Genomic DNA, 18,379 nt, shown 5'->3' with positions numbered 1-18,379 from the left:
GAAAATTCTAAAGAAATAAAAGAAATCCAAAGAAACCTTTCCATTTTTTCAGTATCCCTAATAAAATTGTGAGTGTCGAAAGCCTAAGCACGTACAATTTTGTTTTTTTTTTTTGGTAAAAATAGATACCAATTTAGAATAAAATCACCATTACAAAAGGTGAAAATAATTATGGAAAACATAGTCCACATCAAACATAATTGCACCCTCAACAACTTTTTATTTATTTATTTTTAGAATCACATTAATTGACAGTGCAAAAAGGGAAAGAAGTATTCCCTCCCACTTTCAAAGATTTGGCCAGTAAAGTCTCGACGCCAATACATTATCCTACAAATCCTCCCCCGAGATTGCCTGTCGATTATTAATTAATATAGAAATGTACAAAGGAAACCAGTCAACTGAATAAAGTATTCCTGTTAAAAACCATTACTCCCAAGCAAGACTACAAGGCGGTACCGTTTAGGACGGGGAGCAAGACTTTTTAAGGCATCAACTGCAAGTTATTTACAGCTATAACCCCCACACATTTCGATTAAATGTGTGCATGGCAGTATAAGATATTTTTATATAAATATTTTTTAATTAAAGATATATTAAAATAATACTATATTTTTAATATTAACATATAAAAATTATTAATTTTCATCTAAAAACTATTAAGAAAGACACTCACTTAACTATCCCTCGAATACGCTTTCGCGGCGCCAAAAAGCGGCCATTAACTAGTCACGCGCATCCACATACGAACTCTGATAGCGCGTATACTCAACATTCCATGTAAAACGCATTGATATTAACCCCACCTACCGTTTCCAAACCAATAATCACCTCAGCATCCTACACGTGTTGACTCAAAACTCATGTGAAAACAAAATTTTAAGTGGCACGGCATGATAGACATGACATTGTTGAGTAGATGATGGTCATGCATGATAGATATCATGCCAGGTCAGTATTTATCAGCCACAACTTACTTTCCTTGGTAGTATTAATTAATTCTTAACAGTAACTTAAATTTCTCTCTTTTTATAAATACGTTTGCACCGTCTCTCATTTTTTGACCGCATGGAGAAAAGTGAAATTGTGAATGGCCTAGAATAGAGAAAAGGGCAGAGAGAGATAGAGACCAGTAGTGGAAGAGAAGACAGAGACACAGTCACCAAGGTAGTACTATCACTTGTTAGATTTTTATTTTTTTTATTCAAGTTTTTATGGAGATTTGCGTTATGGAGTTGAGGTCTGGTTAAGGTCTTTATGATAGTATCTTTCAAAAAAAAAAAACCTGAAACCTTAAATATTTTTTTATAAAGTATCTTAACAGATGATGTTTTTGTCATGTTATGGAGTGAGCATTGTATCCATAGATTTGTAATCCTTTTTAATCTTTTTTTTGTATTACCCTCGTGGGCTTGTTTATCATTTGGTGCTTATTCTCCTAGTATATATCTGTAGCAATATCTCATTTATTTGTTCTTTTCTTTTGGCTAAACTAAGGGAGCGGGGAAGAACCCTAGAGAGAGGTTTCTCTGTTTTGAGGAGTGGATTTATGTCGGCTGAGTTTGATTTGGCTTTGGTTAGGGTGCAATTGAAGCTCTGGATTTTATCTTTGATTGCAAAAACTTTCGTTGTAGCTTCTTGCTGTTGTTTACTCTGCTATATGCTTCTCTGTTGTTTACAACAGAGGTTGAATCTGGTGTACTCGGCAATTTCGATGCCTTTGAGACCAAAAAGGTATGTTTTTTTTCCTTTTTTATTAACCTGTGACATGTTTTTTTGGGATCTTTGGATGTTTTTGGTCAGTTTCTGAAATGGGTTTTTTGGGTTTTCTCGTTTTTGCAGGACTTGTTCTCTTGGGGCTTTCTTCTATCTTTTCCTGTTCTTGAGAGGGGCTCTCACTTGATAATCAAATAAACTTTCTCTGCTTTAGTTTCTTCTGATTTGTTCCTTCCTTTATCATTCACAAGGTTCTCTGTGTATCTCACTTTGAAGGGTTTTGAAGAGTGTCTCCATCGTTTATAATTCCAGAACCAAAAAGGCAACCTTTTTTTCCCATAAAATCCTGCCAAAAATACAACGATTCAAATCCAGTCTTGTCCCAGGAGTCTAAAATAGAGTCCAAAATGAGAAAAATCCGTGTCATCTGTAATGATCCATATGCCACCGAAACTGATTCGAGTGATGACGAATCTGATAAAAGATCCTTAAAAAAACGTTTCGTGCGAGAAATCAATCTTCCTCTTGCTGTTTCTCCCCAGCCAAAAGCCCTTGAGCCTGAGAGCTCCTGTCAAGACAGTAATAATAGCGCTAAACCCCCCAGTAAGAGGAGAAGGGTTTTGCCTAAAACCCCAACATCAACAACCGAAGAAAAGAAACTAGCACCGAAGAAACCTGTTGGTGTCAGGCAAAGGAAATGGGGTAAATGGGCAGCTGAGATAAGGAATCCAGTGACCAAAGTGAGGACATGGTTGGGTACTTTCAATACTCTCGAAGAAGCTGCTCAAGCCTACGAGGCGAAGAAGCAGGAGTATGAGGCTCTTGCTTTGGCTATGGCTGCCTCTGAGAAAAGCCAAATCATGTCATCATCTGCTGGTGTCTTACAATCTCATTCTCACAGTAGCAGCAAAAATGAAGGCAGTTCTGCTTCCGATGAAACTGATGATAGCGTAGTTTCACATACTTCCCCAGCTTCTGTTCTTGAACTTGAACTTGACACTTCTGTGGTGTCAAATGTCACTGGTGATTGTGGTCTTTTGATTAAAGATGAAGATATTTGTGCCTCTGTTGCGGATCTTGATATACCTGATCTGGATTTTATGACCGATCCTTTGGCTTCTTCTCCGTTTGATCATGATCTTAACCTTGGACAGGAGGTCGGGAATCTTATTGATGAGTTTGGTCGATTCTATGATGATTACTGTGGAATTGTTGATCTTGATATCTGCGGGCTAAATGGTGATGAACCAAGCGATCTTCCTGATTACGATTTCGAGTTTGGCAACGAGGAGTTTTCTTATTTGGATGATCATCAACAGAAACCCCTCAACATTGTATGCCTATAAGTTTTGCAGCTAGGATTTTAGTAATAGTAAAATTATCATTATTATTATGATTTATCAGTTTACTTTGGAGTTATATTACAGCGACTAGAGATCTCAGGAGGACTACTTTAACATAGGCCCTTGAGAATGTTTTTGCAAGTGAGTTTTGTTTTTATGTTTTGTTGAGAGATAGGGAGGAGTGAACACATTTTACTGCGCAAGTATTCTTTGGGTTTTCCTGTGCTAATAGAGCCGTCCAAGGAATTCTCCAGTTTCCTGAATTGTTTTCAAAGTTACTGGGTTTTTTGAGTTTAGCTCATTCCTCACATCTTGTCTGTGTTATAGCAATGAAATCGAACTTTTGAGATTTTCAGCTCATCTCCAGTTTGTTCATATTTGTTGCATTTCTTGCCATATTTAATTAAGCTGTGTCTTAATTTTATTGACGATGGGCACATCTCAATTTGTTTGTGGTCATGAAAGCCTGTGAATCCTTCTCAGGTCTTTTTGCATGCGGGATCTTCTCCGCGGGATTGGAAAATTATAGTATTCTCATGTTTTTATACTCGACAAGCGATGTTCTATTGGAATGATATTTTTTATAAATATTTTGTAATGATTTTTATAATTTAATTTTTTCAATACAAATGTAGGAATGATTTTTTTGTTGTTGTTGGAACTGTAAAATCAAGAAAAGAAAAAACTAAAAATTTAGTTTTTTATTCCCCCCAGCCCCCCAAAAGCTTACTCAACTAACAACTTTGGGGTGTTTGTTTTTTAAATTATTTGTTGTTTGAATTTTTTTTATTTTTAATATTAATATGTAAAGATTGAAAAATATATATGAAAATAATAATTTTTTAAATTAATATTTTTTTGATATTTTAAAATTATTTTTATATGGGGATATTAAAAATAATTTTTTATAAATAAAAAAAATTATTTTAATATTTTTATAAATAAAAAATATTTTAAAAAATAATTATAAGCGTTTAACACAGGTAAGAGATGCTTTTTCTAAAGGCTGCCCCAGAAGAAGTGGGCCAAAAAATTAATTTTGCTTCGATGATTTTTTGCTTTCCTGAGCAATGTCTATCTGCAAGGAGAGATGTAGTCTCGAGAATCCCTTTTAAGCCAGCTGTACAGCAATAGCTTTGTGCCCATCTCCTCCTTGTCCTTCCACGTACTATTTTTTAATAAATTAAACTTGTGACAGTGTTTGCCTGCATTCGGTGACATCATCTTCACTGTGATGCTTAACCAAGTGTTGGAGAGTTTTAACAAGGGTGTGGCCTTTACGTATTCTATTTATTTAATCCTCTGAAAATAATGGAGTAAAGGAGGGTTTCATACTAAAATATTAATTGAGACCTGGAAATTTATGTGTGCTGAGTTGAACCGTGTTTATACGAATACCGCAGACCATTGGGTTATGTTGAATGGGTTAACTCGTAGACAATGTAGTTGAAGTCAATTTTTTTTTGTAAAACTTTCTTCTTAGATCACGCATTCTAAAAATCCAATAGAACAAAAGAAAGGGTGAAATGCATCCTCAGGTGTTATCGCAATGTAACTGGACGGAAAAATAGTTGTTTTAGCATTAAAAAACTAGTCGTGTAGCCGCAGTTTTTTTTTATGGTTTAAAATAATATTTAAGAAGCGTAAACAACTAACAAAGTTTTAAAGAAGAAGAAAAAATCAATAACTCTGAGTTATGGATTGAATTTAATCAAATAAATTAATTTTATTTTAATTAGATGATAAAAAAAATAAGAACCTAGAAAAAAAATATTTTAATGTAAAAAGGAATAAACGATATAGCATAGTTCTCAACCCGATAAATACCAAGTCAATCCGAGTTAACATGATAAATCTGTAACTTTGGGAATAAGAAGCGAGCCATTCCAAGTTGACACGAACCCAAGTTATAAGAACATGATAATCTGGTATATAAAAAAACATAAAAAGAACACAGTTGAAAAGAATATAAGTGTGTGTGTAAAACAATATCAGCTCACGTTAACTTCTCAAACTCATAACCTAATGCATTAGATCGGAAACACCTTATCTGAAAAAATTAAGAAGTCCAACTAATTAAATATTAAATAATTAGCTTGGAAAAAGAATATTAATCACACAAAATGATTCAAAACAAAAGAATAATAATTAAGAGAATGAAGATCAAAATTGAAATACAATATAATTTTTTTTATTAAAAGGTGAAATTTAAAAGAAAAATTAACCGAACAAAAGGATAAAAAAATAATTAAAAGAATGAAGTTCAAAATTGAAATAAAAAAACTGATTGAAAGTTGAAATCGGGAAGAAAAAACAATTTAATAAAAAGGCTAAAAAGAATAAGAAACAAATTAGAATATAAAAAATTGAGATTGAGGGATAAAATTAAAAACAAACAAAACCTCTACAAAAAGACAAAGGAAAATAGAAATTAAAATAATAAAGACTAAAGTTGAAATATAAAAACGCAAATAGGGTTATATTGTAATTTTCAGGGAAGAAGAAAAGAAAAAAAAAAAAAGAAAAGATCCACTGACGACAAATCAGGCCAGCACCACCGACACCTACCACACCACTAAGAAAATGATGCGGTGGTGCTTCAAAGACATGATAAAAGAGCATTTTTAGATGTTAAGAGGCACATATTTTTTTATATTTAATCAAATATTAAATTGCTCTTCATTGATATGAAAATAATAATAAAAAAGCCATTATGAAAGGCCAACCCCCCGGGCTAATTTTACCATTTTAGCTTCCTTTAACATTTTGATTGGTTCGTTTTATTTTCTATTTTTATCAAATACTAAATTACCATCCTGGCGACGACGTGATAATAACTAAAACATTCATTGTGAAAAACTGAAAATAATAAAATGTTCCTCAACTTTTTTGTTTTTGTTTTTAAGAGTATTCTGGTTATTTTACTATATAATTAAAAAAAATTTATTTGTTTTTGGTTAATTTAGTAATGACTAATATATATTATAAAAATATTTTAATACCCTTAATAATTAGTGTAAATATTTTTAATATAAAGAGCAAAACCGCAAAAATACTATTATAATGATCACTGTTTTCACTCTGTGAAAATCCTTTTCCAATTAGCTTATGTTAATCGCTGTGAAACAACCACCCAAAAAAAGAAAAAAACCTTCACGAACAGGAATCAATTTGGAAATGATCCCCAATTATTTTGTCTTGGCACTAGCGCGCTGCTTGTGGACAAAAGCTGTGGCTGCTTTGAAATATTTTTGGTTTTCATTTTCTCAAATTAAGTTCGGCACATCATCTAGTGAATCTGGAGGTATGAAGGGGGGGTCCCTCCTCTCCAAAAAGACAATAAAATCAGAAACCCATTATCTCTTGATAATCAATATAATGTCTAAGATGGATGTACCTGGAAACAGGAAGCGCATTCGGCCTTAATTGCTCACCTACCCAATGAGTTATTTGTCAAAAGACTTGACTAAATTGGATGGTCATGGGCTGACTCTCTGTTTACTGGTTGAATTTCTTTACCAGCTCGTTCCGACTCTGTGCATATATTAATTTGTTTTTCTTTCTTGTTTTACACTCGGAAGGAAGGTGGATTGGGAAAAGCAGCATCCAAAGGAACCATAATCATTGATTTCAAAACAAGTAAAATTAATTGAAATACATGTAAGTTTATCCGAATATTAATATTAATAACAAAAATCATAACAAAAAGATAATAATTACCCAGTATAAAACACAGATGGCCGAGTCGGCTAGCAAACAACGAGAGACCAGTCCTGGTGTCTGTTAGTGACCTGAAGGGTTGAACCGTTGATGCCATTCTAATGATTCTCGACTAATGGCTTCCATAATCAAATAAATGAGAATTAACCTCGTCCGTTGGACAAGTCTATACATAAAAGGGAAAAAGTTGTCCATATAAATCTTGCAAACTGATGTGACAAGGGGTGTGTGGTGTTTAAATAAATGTCCTGTGAAATCATTATGTTTAATGTTGTTTCGAGTAGTAATACTTAGTGTTTGTTTCATGTTAGGCACGTGATTGCTTTGAATTGTATATATATATATATATATATATATATAGACACTCACTGATTAATCTAAACTGATTAAGCTGGGTTAGCTCATTAGAAGATAAAGTTCTTCCAGCTATAATGTATTATATATATAAAATTCAATCTCGAATTTTTATTTAAGAATAATAAACATAGTAGAATCACTTGAACCAATCATAATTGATTGCTATGAATTATTATTTTTTTATTTTCCTTGTTTTTTTTTTCATTTTTCAATAAAAAAGATTAAATAAAACTCAGAATGCATAAACTATTTAAAAATTAATAGAGAGGAAGGTTAAGTTAATAAATTAGTTACACCCAAAGGTTTTATAAATAGATTATAAAAGCCAAATAGTATTCTTTAATTCTTGGATAGCTACAATTAATTGCATTAAATACTCGATAAATTGTATAAAGAGTTCATGCAGAATGTTAATTGGAAAAATTAAATTAAATAATATTCATTTTTAGATTTTCAAAATACTCAAAACACATGAAAATTAAGATATCATATTTTTCAATTTAATTGAAAAAAGATGTATGATGTGTCAAATTGACAAAAGTAGTGGCTTTCCACGTTCAATGAGTGCAGAAGAAATGTTGCCACTGAGCTTCATGGATTATGAATGGTACGATTAACAAAATAAAGTTTCGCGTTTTAAATGGGTTCTGTTGCCACTGAGCTTTATTGACAGATTTTTAATGTTGTCCGATGTTTGATCCAAATAGTTGCCCCACTGTTTTTTATTGTAGTTGAAATTAATGGTTGGAGAAAGAAAAAACATGACAGAAGCGTCTCCCATATCTGATAGCAACCCTTGCCCTTCAAAAGAAGAGGCCGATTGGATTGAGCAGAGCTACAAGGTGAAAATCGGGCCATATGGTGTAGGTGTAGCAGACGTATCCAACCACACGGCTGATATTGTTGAATCTCAACTTAAACGTAAATACTAAGAATGGTTATTGGGAGGTGATGGAATAGAGGTTCAGCTTGATTGGAACTAGAAGCTCCGCATCCCCTCTAGAAATGCAGGTATTTCTCTGGTTGATGCAGCATGGAAGAGTCGTCACTATTAGCTTACAGATTGAATGTGGTTATCTTTGGATGATGTTTGTGCTCGTTGCCATTGTGAATCTGAAACTCTAGTTCATTTGCTTCAGGATTGTCCAAAAGCTGCTTTACCATGGCAACACCTTTTTGGCATATCCTCAATTCATCATCTCTTCTATTGCTCTATTCAGCAATGGATCGATACTTATGATAAAGGATCCAGCTTCCAAAACTATAATCTGGTGTCACTGACCACCTTTGTTGTGATCCATTGGCAGATTTGGTTATAGACATGAAGAGATTTCTCATGAACGCACTGGCAGTGGCACTTTGCTCTAGCAAGTGATCATTGTACGTAGAAATTGGTTATGGGGTTTTTCGGCTCATATTGAGAAAGCTACTAATATGCAAGCTGAAGTGATGGCCACTCGTCCAGGGTTAAAAGCTACTTGGCTGAATAATATCAGACAGGTTATTGTAGAATCAGATTCGGTTTAGGCTTTGAGATTGGTTTCTCAAGCAATTGCTTCTTCACATCATCCTCTTGGGTCAATAGTTAATATATATTAAAGCTCTTTGTGCCAGAAATTGGCCTTTTTCCTTCAATCATACCTTGCGCGAGGAAAACTCTTGCGCACATTTTATGACCAAGATTGATTCTGCTCAAGGAAATCATTTTGCTAGCTGGGATTCTCCTTCTCCGGGTTTTCGGTCTCTGTTGGCTGCTGATAACGTTGGTGCCTCCTTTGTAAGGTTTGCAGAAATTGATTCTTGCTTGTAAAAAAAATTAAAAATGACAGACAAATGTTCATATTGAGCTCTTTTACTATTTTTAATTATTTTTTATCAAAACACATGAAAAAATTCAATTGAAAATTAAAATACTATATTTTTTCATTTAATCGACAACAATTTATTACATATAAGATAAATCACACTTGTAGTTCCTTTGAGCTTCAGATTCTGGTCATTAATCCTTGGATAATGACATTTTTTTTTAATGTTTGGGTCAATCAGCGTGCATCTTAACCAATCCCACGAGTCCTGAAGTTAACGACCATGAAAGTTTTTAGTGACCCTGAGGTTTGTGAGACTTGAACTGGTAATCTTTAAAAAACAAACTTAGAATCTCACTAATTGAGTTACACCTTTCAGAATTTATTGAATAATAACTTTATACTTGTAAACTCGGGCTTTAAATTCATGATTCCTACATTTATTAATTTAAATTAACTTGATATGCAATCACAATCAATAGCTCGGGAGTTACTATGTCGAGATTTATAGCTTAAAAACTAAAATGATTAAAATCTAAAACTTAAAAAAAATCACATGAATACATGATGCTAGTAACTTGTGTTCAAGTGAGGCAAGTCAATGAATGTTGTTTAAGTATACATGCTCCCTATGAACAAAAGAGAGGAGAGGATATACCCTAATTGAATTTAAACCTTATATAAATTAACAAAAGAGGAACGTTAATCTTTACCTAATATGCTTTTCAAATCCACTTGAAATTGTATTTTAAGTGAGTTAATCCACTAATGAATGCTGTAAATTTAATAATTAAAACTTTATTCTCTTTTTGAATAACTATAAATTTTTCAAAAAAGGGAACCAGGAAGTTTTTTTTTTTTATTCCAGGCATTACATTGACAAGTCACAAAATGCTCCAATCCTAGTTCGATGCATTTTGTCTTTACTGTATATATATTTTAAAATAAATATACCTAATTAGTCACGCTCGTCCTTCGAGAATAATTTTCAGGTGGATCCTACTATCAACGCCAGGAAAGTTCCTCGAAGGATTTCTTCCTTTCTCGTCGAACCCGTGATATTTCAGAGCAGCACCCTTATCGTTGCTTGTCAGTTTGCGCTCCTTTTCTGCTGAGAAACAAAGTGGCAATAGTTGCATTATCATTACAACCGTGCCACGACTACATCCACCAAGATTAATGGAAAGTAATGTTTATATACACTTAATAGTCGTCAGGCGGATAATGGACTTTTATACAAACATTAAGTAAATATTTGTTTTGTTTTTTAAAATAATTTTTAATTTTTTTTAACGTCAACAACATTAAAATAATAAAAAAACAAATTTTTTTCTTTAAATTTTAGCAAAAAAACACGGTTAGTCGGTTGCGAAGCACACAATAACTTCTAAACTGTACCCATTATTACAAGGGTCAATGTGAAGACAAAATCAGGAGAAGCATCTTCTAAATATCTTTGGAGCCCCGTATGGTTGACACAGTATTCATTTGTTTTTACGCCTTTTCATCCACTATAGTTTTGGTTCTTTCGATAAAAAGAGAGAACCATCCAAGTCCCTTTCCTCCCTTTGTTTCGCAAGAGGAGAACACATTATTTGACTAAAGCATCCAATGGTAGCTAATCTCAGATTATTATAACCAGGAAATAAAGGTGCCCATAAGCTCGTTCCAACAATACGATAGATGGGGACACTTGGCGGTGAATATATACCAGTTGCCCCTGTAAAAGGGCTCCCTTCGTTGAAAGAGCTTGGACAAACAGGAGGCGAAGCCCGTGATTAAGTCCTCGAAAGTCTCATTTTTCCTCGTATAATTAATTTCCAATTTCCCCCGGTCACTGACACTCACAAATTGCCGATTTTTTATTTAATCTACTGGATGAAGAAATTTCGGACTGTTGTTCTGTAAGAGCTGGCACGTGGGGACGTAGTTCCAGCTTTGAACGTGTCTCTTTCTCTTTTTTAACTCTTCACCATACGTGAATGCTCTCATAAGTCGAAGGCATCTTACGCTAACTCTTAACTATGCTTAACGGAATAGTTTATAATTTTAGAGATTTACTTTACTTCAAAAACAAATGAATTATATATAAAAAACTATAAAATATTTCTATGTGATCCAGTGCCAAACCCGATCAATCACTAGCTGGGCTGTAAACCAGTGAGCTAGACCCCTCATCGGTCAGATAAGCCTGTCAGACTGGGTATGGTTGTTTTTCAGATAAATTTTCATGTTAAAATGTATCAAAATAATATTTTTTTTATTTTTTAAAAATTATTTTTAATGTCAGCATATTAAAATAATTTAAAAACACTAAAAATATATTAATTTAAAGTAAATAAAAAAATAAAAATAAAATTTAAGTTTGTTTTAAATTTTTTTTGAAATACATAAACAAAGGTCATCTAGGAGCCTATCAAACTATATATAAAAAATATTTTACATATTAGATAATAATATAAATTATATTTAAAAATTTTATTATTAAAATGATTATTTATTATGATATCAGACTATTAAATTAAAATAATCACAAGTTAAAATAATTATAACAATTCATAACTCCACATTAAAATGAAAGGCCAGTTAGGTCATTTTCCAAATCAACATTTTAACAACCCCATTCAAAATCAAATAATTAAGTTACTCGATATTTTATAAAAATAAACCTCTTATATTGTCATTAAATTCATTCCTGACACCTTCTTATAACTCTGAAAGTATACTTGATTGAAATCCAATAATAACAATTCATTTGAAAGAAAAGACAACACTTACAAAATAATAATTTTCATGATATAAAGCCATACGTTAAAAAAAATCAATTGGTAAGGATTATTCGATGCTTCCAAACATTAATCTCTTACTCGTGTGACAGTGGGACTTATGAGTAATATCATATTAGATCCCTCTTTTATATGAGTGGCAGAGCGGCTAAAAATTCCGGCTTCTCTTGTATACACCAGTGGCGGAGTGTCTAAAAATACCGGCTCCCTTCCGGGAAAACACAAATAAATGCCGTTCCCTTTATTGGTTTTAGAGGCCTGTGCGGTGTTGAATATGGATATGGGCTTCTACCCTTGGATTTAGGTTTTGTTTTGATTCATTGGGTTATTGCTTTCACAATATCAGGCTCAATAGCTCCTTTGTTTCATAGAATTGATATCGATAATTACGATGCCACCAGCCTTAGAGGTGTTCTGTTACCTTTTTCTTGGTAGGGGCCCATAGACTCTCTTTTTTTTTTTATTATTATCTGTCCTTTGTAACCACCAGCTGAGATTTCTTAAGAATTCAAATCTAAAACAGTTGTTTAGAACCTCGTTGGAATTTGTCGTCCTTCATAGCATTATAGTGGACGCACAGAGGACAATCAGAGAGGACCTAGACAGCTTTCACGTAGAACTTTACTAGATCAAAAGAAGGAATCAGAGAAATGCAGTGGACCTAGACAGCTTTCACGTAGGACTAATGATTTTGAGCAGAGATAGATCAAAAGAAGGAATTAGAAGGTTTGGAAGCTCATAGAGGAGTGGGAAAGAAAGAGGGAGTGAGAGATATAAGAGAAGAAACGCTGACAGGAATTCCATGGATTAGCTGTGTCACACTGGGATAGTGTAGCGATAAATTAAAATTTTTTCAATGAAAAAAAAAGAAAAGATATGTAATATTTTGTTCTTTCAAGAAAAAAATTGGGGAAAAACATAATATTTAATATGGGACAGATGGTTAATCTATTTTTATTGGGGAAAAATATTAATTTATCTCTGTTGAATTCGCAATACCATTTTTTTTTTTCTGTAACAATCAAGCATTTTATTTTATATCGAGGCTTAGCTTAACCTATACTCAACCATGTGTGTCCTTAATTATGTGCGCGTGTATTTGTATTTATATTTTTTAAAATATGGTTTTGTTATCATAAATGAAAAATCTGAAACTAAAATGGAGGAATTAGAATGACATTTTAATATCGTGTATAAAATAGTAACAAAAAATCAAAATAAAACTTAGTATATTAATTCCTTGTTTTTAAAATAAAAAAAATAATGGTTACAAAATAATTCATTAATAATGGTGATAGTAAAAATAATAAAGGTGATTATATCGGTGCTGGAGAAGGATGGTGGGAACAATGATATTATAATGATAATGATAATTAAGATATTTTAAAATAATTAATGATAGTATCATAGAAAGAGGTGGTGGTGGTAGAAAAAAAAACGGGGATAGTGGAAAAGTGACAGAGATGAAAGAGTAGCGTTATAATAATAATAAATTTTATATTTTAAAAAAAATGTTATCATCTCCCTACAATGATGATAATCAATGAAATATATTAACCTAAGTTTTATTCATGAAGTTTGTGAGGCTAGTAAATTTCGGAAAGCTTAAGTTTCATTCTCACTCTTTATTTTAACCTTCAGGTACTTTCGGAAAGCAAATGTAGGCGATTTAATGCAAACTAAACTCTAATAACAGAGCATTCTTAATTGTTTTAAGAACTAAGGTCCAAACTGCATGCTTCTTGTGTTTCAAGATTCAACGCTGACGATTTCTCCTCTTAATCCAACCATTCAAGGGAGTGCAAAATGCCACTCAGAAAACGAAGAAACGTCTTCCCATCCCCAGTTACAGTACATTATTTATCCAATCTGAGGAAGTAATTATTTGTAGCACGGATTATTGGTTTTACAGGAATCCCTTCTCCTGGAAACTCTTGATGCAGTCATCAAACATTTCTTCCAGTGTTTTGAAAGGAGGGAACCCCAACGTGGCAATCTTGGTGGTGTCCATGCTATGCGGATTGCTGTCTCCTTTCTGGCTGCTACACCTACAAATACAACGCCACATTCAATTAGATCATAGGAAGGAAGATCAACAAATGTTAAGAAGAAATCTACGTGGGATTGTTGAAATGCTAGTAGGAATACTGCTAAAAAGGAGTAAATTAACTGCATCATGTTATCATGTTGACTACACAGTGGACTAGACAGCCTAGCATTCTGGTTGATGCTTATTGATTAACTCACTTGTTTTCATATGGATAGGATGGATATTTGGCCCTGAGCATCTCAATGATCTCTGACCAGTGAGCTACTGAGCCTGAACATACGAGCCTGCCTGATGCTTTCTTATCCTCCATTGCTAAAATGTGAGCAGCGACCACATCATCTATGTGCACGAATCCGATTGTCATGTTTGGATATTCGCCTCGCAGACCTAGCTAGGAAAAAAGTAGTGCAAGTTTTATTGGAAAAAAGAACAAATACCGCAAAGAATAAATGTGGTATTTGAAGTGGCATCTAACCCTCCATTGTCTTTTAACTCGGAGTACTATATGTTAACAAAAAAATTCTAATGTTTTTGGGGCCCTATCTTTCTGCGGCTGGGATCTTTATACAAAGGAGCAGAATTACAATATACAGAAAAATATTGAAAAAGTTATTGTTTTGTAATTAGCATTTTGGATATGCATTTCATGAATGTGTTATTAGGTGCTTGCTTAAATAACAAATGAAATTCCAAAACATGCATGTAAAGGATCTTGCTGATCGTTATTTTGCTACGGAATATATACAAACTAGCAGAATTTTCCAACCCTTCACAAAAAAAAAACGATCAAGATCCTTTAAATATGTGTGTGTGGTGTGACGTTTAACATTTTATTGCATGTACTAGAAAACAAAACCTTTAACAATGGCCAGTATCAAGAGCAAAGTGCTGGTTGGTTGTGGTGCAAGCAGTGGACCAACTACAAAGGAAGGATTAACCACCACAAGATCAATGCCATTTTCCTTCGCTGATCTCCAAGCCTCTTTCTCCCCTACAGTTTTTGCATATGCATACCAAAGCTACAAGCAAGAAAGAATTCATTAGAAAATCAGTTACTGTGAATTAAAAGGATGGATTTGATGGAGGAGGGATGAGAAATGAAAGATCGGATGATTAATATTTTCATGATTTTCAATAATTCCAATTTAGGCAGATTGATTTTTATCCCTCCCTCTAATATTTATCTATTCTCCTATTGTTCATCTGATTCATACATCATGACAAACAGACCCTTAAATTGGTGAGTTGCAATGTTTATTGATGATACAAAGTAGAAAATGTTATTACATCGTAGCGTTTGCAATATTCGGGATCGCTCCAATGCGATTCGTTGAGAGGAGAAACTTGTTGGACGTCGTCACGGTATCTTATTGCAGAGCAGGAAGAGGTAAGGACAACTCGTTTCACGGTATTAGCCTTCGAACAGGAGTTCAGCACATTCAAGGTGCCATTGATACATGGATCTATCAACGTTGCCTGCAAAATATTTAGCAATAAATAAAACAAAAACAGTCAACATCACCATGGTACAACGAAATATACACCAAGATACCTTGAGTACAAAATATTTATCAATATTTCACTTTTATCCCATGCATGATTCATCATTTCTTTGTGTTATCCTTCTAGCAGTCACAAAAATTTCAAAATCATTAAACCTGCCTTTGCTAATTCGGTTCAACCCGCTGTTTTTTAATGTGAAAAAGCATTAAACTAATATTATCAGGATTTGAGAGGATAAATGAGAGGAAGATGAGAAAAGGCACAAGAAAGAGATGAAAAAAGTGAACTTTCCTAACTATTTGAACATTTGGGGTATTATAGAAACTCTTAGGAATCTATAGGGGTAATTTTACGCAAAGTTTAAACTATAACATTGGTGAATCTGAGTGAATCAACTAGGATAGAAATGAGGTTTACTCTTCATTGCGCATTTCTGGAACGATGCAGTGGCCGCGGCTGCCACTGGTAGCGTCATTTTTATGATCAGATATGCCACGTACGGTCAACAAGGAGTCTTTTTCAGACATTTGTGCCCACGTCAAACAAGTATGGACACCCAATTCCAATTTTTAAGTCGGTTTGGTACTAAATTTTAGCACTTGATGAATATCTCTGTTGGGTTGTGACATTTTTTGTCTCCGATAACTCTATGATTTTATTTGTTTATTAACGTAAGTGTTATTATAAATTCTAAAATTAACAATTTTGTAATTTTTGAATATCCTGATTATAATTATTGAAAAATAAATTTAAAATCTAATTAATTGAAGCTTCAGGTAAAGGTAAAGGTTGATAGCTCCCTGATTTGGAGCAACGAAAAGGAAACAGACACAGCTACTAATAGGGTGGAATATAGAGATTTACCTGGATATTATCGTCGTGAGGAACAAGCACCGGTGATGCGGTATGAAACACCCCATCAACACCTTGTATAGCCTCATCAAAGCTGCCTTCTTCCAACAAATCAGCTTTGAAAATCTTCAGTCTCTCCTTGGCTCCATCAAACTCCCGAAGTAAACCAACCTTTCCAACATCGCCTGTAAAAAAAAAAAAGTTTGGTATTTATCACTGTATATATATAGTTGATGGCATGGCATAGCATACTTGATAAAAAAAAATTAAAGAAAATCTAGTATAGATTGTTTCAACCGCGTCACCAGATAAAAATCACTCCAAGTACAATTAGTACCTGGGTCTCGTACCGTGGTCCGTACACGATGGCCTTTCTCAAGCAAGGATTTGACCAAATAGGCCGCTATGAACCCTGTTCCGCCTGTTACACAATATTCCGGCATCTCCTCTTCCCGTTTGCTCCCTCTCCCTCTTCTATAGCGTGCTGCTAACAAGGCGGACTATATATGCTGCTCGCCCGCTCGCCCGCCTGTTATCTACGTTTAACCTTTTTGTTCTTTTTAGGTAACACTTGGGTGGAGAAGCATGTGGGTAGGTGATTCATTCATTACCTCAAGTGTCTCTTTATTTATAAAAAATTGTTTTATCAACCCACTAATTGGCAAGTTGGTGGATTAGAAATTTAGACATGTTCTCCACTGTGCCAGGCAGGGTCAATATGGGCCTATTGTTTTGGTCTGGCCCAGTATAGCTAATTGGGCTTACATCCTGTTCTGACGTTCTTCTGGATAATTTGCGGTTTTCTAGAAATTATAATATTAGATGTTTTCTCTTAAAGAACAAAACATCATAAACCCTATTCATACTCCTTTTTTAAAAAAAAGAAAATTCACCTGAAATCGAATGCCACATTCATCACAAGTCAATTTGAATCTATTAAAAACAACATTGCTTTGGGTTTTTTTTTTTAAGATAACACGATGTTGTTTGGACAAAAATATCTTTTTAAAAAAGTAAAAACAATAAAATATCATTTTAATCAATAAAAAAAAAATTAAATTAATCTAACAGGGTTTGACCGGTCAATTCTTAACCAAGTTTAAAACAAATCCAGCCCAAGTCATGCTACTTATCAACCTGTCATGCTAGGTTTGCTAAGTCTGCATTCATTACAAAGCATGCTCGTAGTGTATATGTAACAGGACTTGGATATATTAAAAAATTTTGATTAAAAATTATAAATTGAAATAAGTTGCATGTACATATAAATAACATCCTTCTCGGAAAGAAAATGAAAATATCAATTGAATTTTTTTTAAAAAAAACGAAATCTCATTTGTAAATTTTAAGCAATAATAAATTTGGCAATGTATTTTGAAGCCTTTTTTACAATAAATTGTAAATCATGTATCGTAAAGAAGAGTGACTCGAAAAAAATATCCCAATAAACACAGAAATAAAGGGAAAAGGGAAAAGGGAGATAAAAATGAAAAGAAAAAAAAATAAAACGGGAAAAAAAGAAAGAAGAAAGGCGATGTTGATCGAAGAGTGGAGAGAAACGGGAATCAAATGATACAGTGTACTAGCAAAACTATGAATGAACGTGTGTACGTACACAACACAACACGTGTGATTTCACATTCAATAGACCCATAGTTGACACGCGACTAATAACAATTAGAGATGGAGCTTGATCGTGGCTTCGGTAGCTGGTTGCTCCAACCCTCAAAATTAAATTCGTTTTATTAATTTATAGTAGTGAAGTGGACCAATGGCGTTGTAAATGTCAAATCCTACCTTGTCGGAGTTCAATCTAGGAAGAGAGTAGCAAGTTTTAGACACATAGATGCTGTTCTTAAGTCACATGTCTCAAACCGAATGGAGTGCCAAAAATCCTGGCAACACGTTGTTCCCAACTCAAAACATTATCAGTCATCTTGGGATATATTACCTGAATGCAAGCTTGAAGCCACCTCTGATGGATCATCCTACTCTCAGTTGTTGTCGGAATTGGGTTTTATATTTCGTGTTGGGTCTATGTTCCCGATCATATGATTCATGTCTCAAAGTTTAAGTTTCAGAAATGGATACAAAGTTATGATGGATCGTAAAGTTAACCTGAACATCTAAAACACAAATAAAACTTGCATCCATTATAATTTTGGACTCCTGGAAGTCTTACGGCCCAACGTGTCCACCATCAAATTACAATCTAATGACCCAACAAGTCCACAGATTTTACCATTA

The 18,379-nt window shown here is 33.6% G+C and overlaps 2 protein-coding genes across 2 annotated transcripts; one reads left to right on the top strand and one right to left on the bottom strand.

Moving 5' to 3' along the window:
• Nucleotides 1-1,025: 1,025 nt before the first annotated feature.
• LOC133705610 (ethylene-responsive transcription factor ERF119-like) lies at nt 1,026-3,419 on the top strand. Its single transcript, XM_062130903.1, has 3 exons — nt 1,026-1,167; nt 1,498-1,734; nt 1,843-3,419. The coding sequence occupies exon 3, from the start codon at nt 2,124-2,126 to the stop codon at nt 3,060-3,062; it is 939 nt and encodes a 312-aa protein (XP_061986887.1). The 5' UTR covers nt 1,026-1,167; nt 1,498-1,734; nt 1,843-2,123; the 3' UTR covers nt 3,063-3,419.
• Nucleotides 3,420-13,321: 9,902 nt separating this feature from the next.
• LOC133706021 (tetraketide alpha-pyrone reductase 2-like) lies at nt 13,322-16,755 on the bottom strand. Its single transcript, XM_062131519.1, has 6 exons — nt 16,470-16,755; nt 16,145-16,317; nt 15,065-15,253; nt 14,634-14,796; nt 13,975-14,164; nt 13,322-13,775 (listed from the first exon to the last, which is right to left on the bottom strand). Exons 1-6 carry the CDS (start codon nt 16,573-16,575, stop codon nt 13,634-13,636), a joined length of 963 nt encoding a protein of 320 aa, XP_061987503.1. The 5' UTR covers nt 16,576-16,755; the 3' UTR covers nt 13,322-13,633.
• Between the last annotated feature and the right edge of the window lie 1,624 nt (nt 16,756-18,379).

The sequence above is a fragment of the Populus nigra genome, chromosome 10 (genome assembly GCF_951802175.1).
Source record: "Populus nigra chromosome 10, ddPopNigr1.1, whole genome shotgun sequence".
Taxonomy (NCBI): domain Eukaryota; kingdom Viridiplantae; phylum Streptophyta; class Magnoliopsida; order Malpighiales; family Salicaceae; genus Populus; species Populus nigra.
The sequence above is the reverse complement of the archived record's forward strand: the minus strand, read 5'-3'. Positions and strand labels throughout refer to the sequence as shown.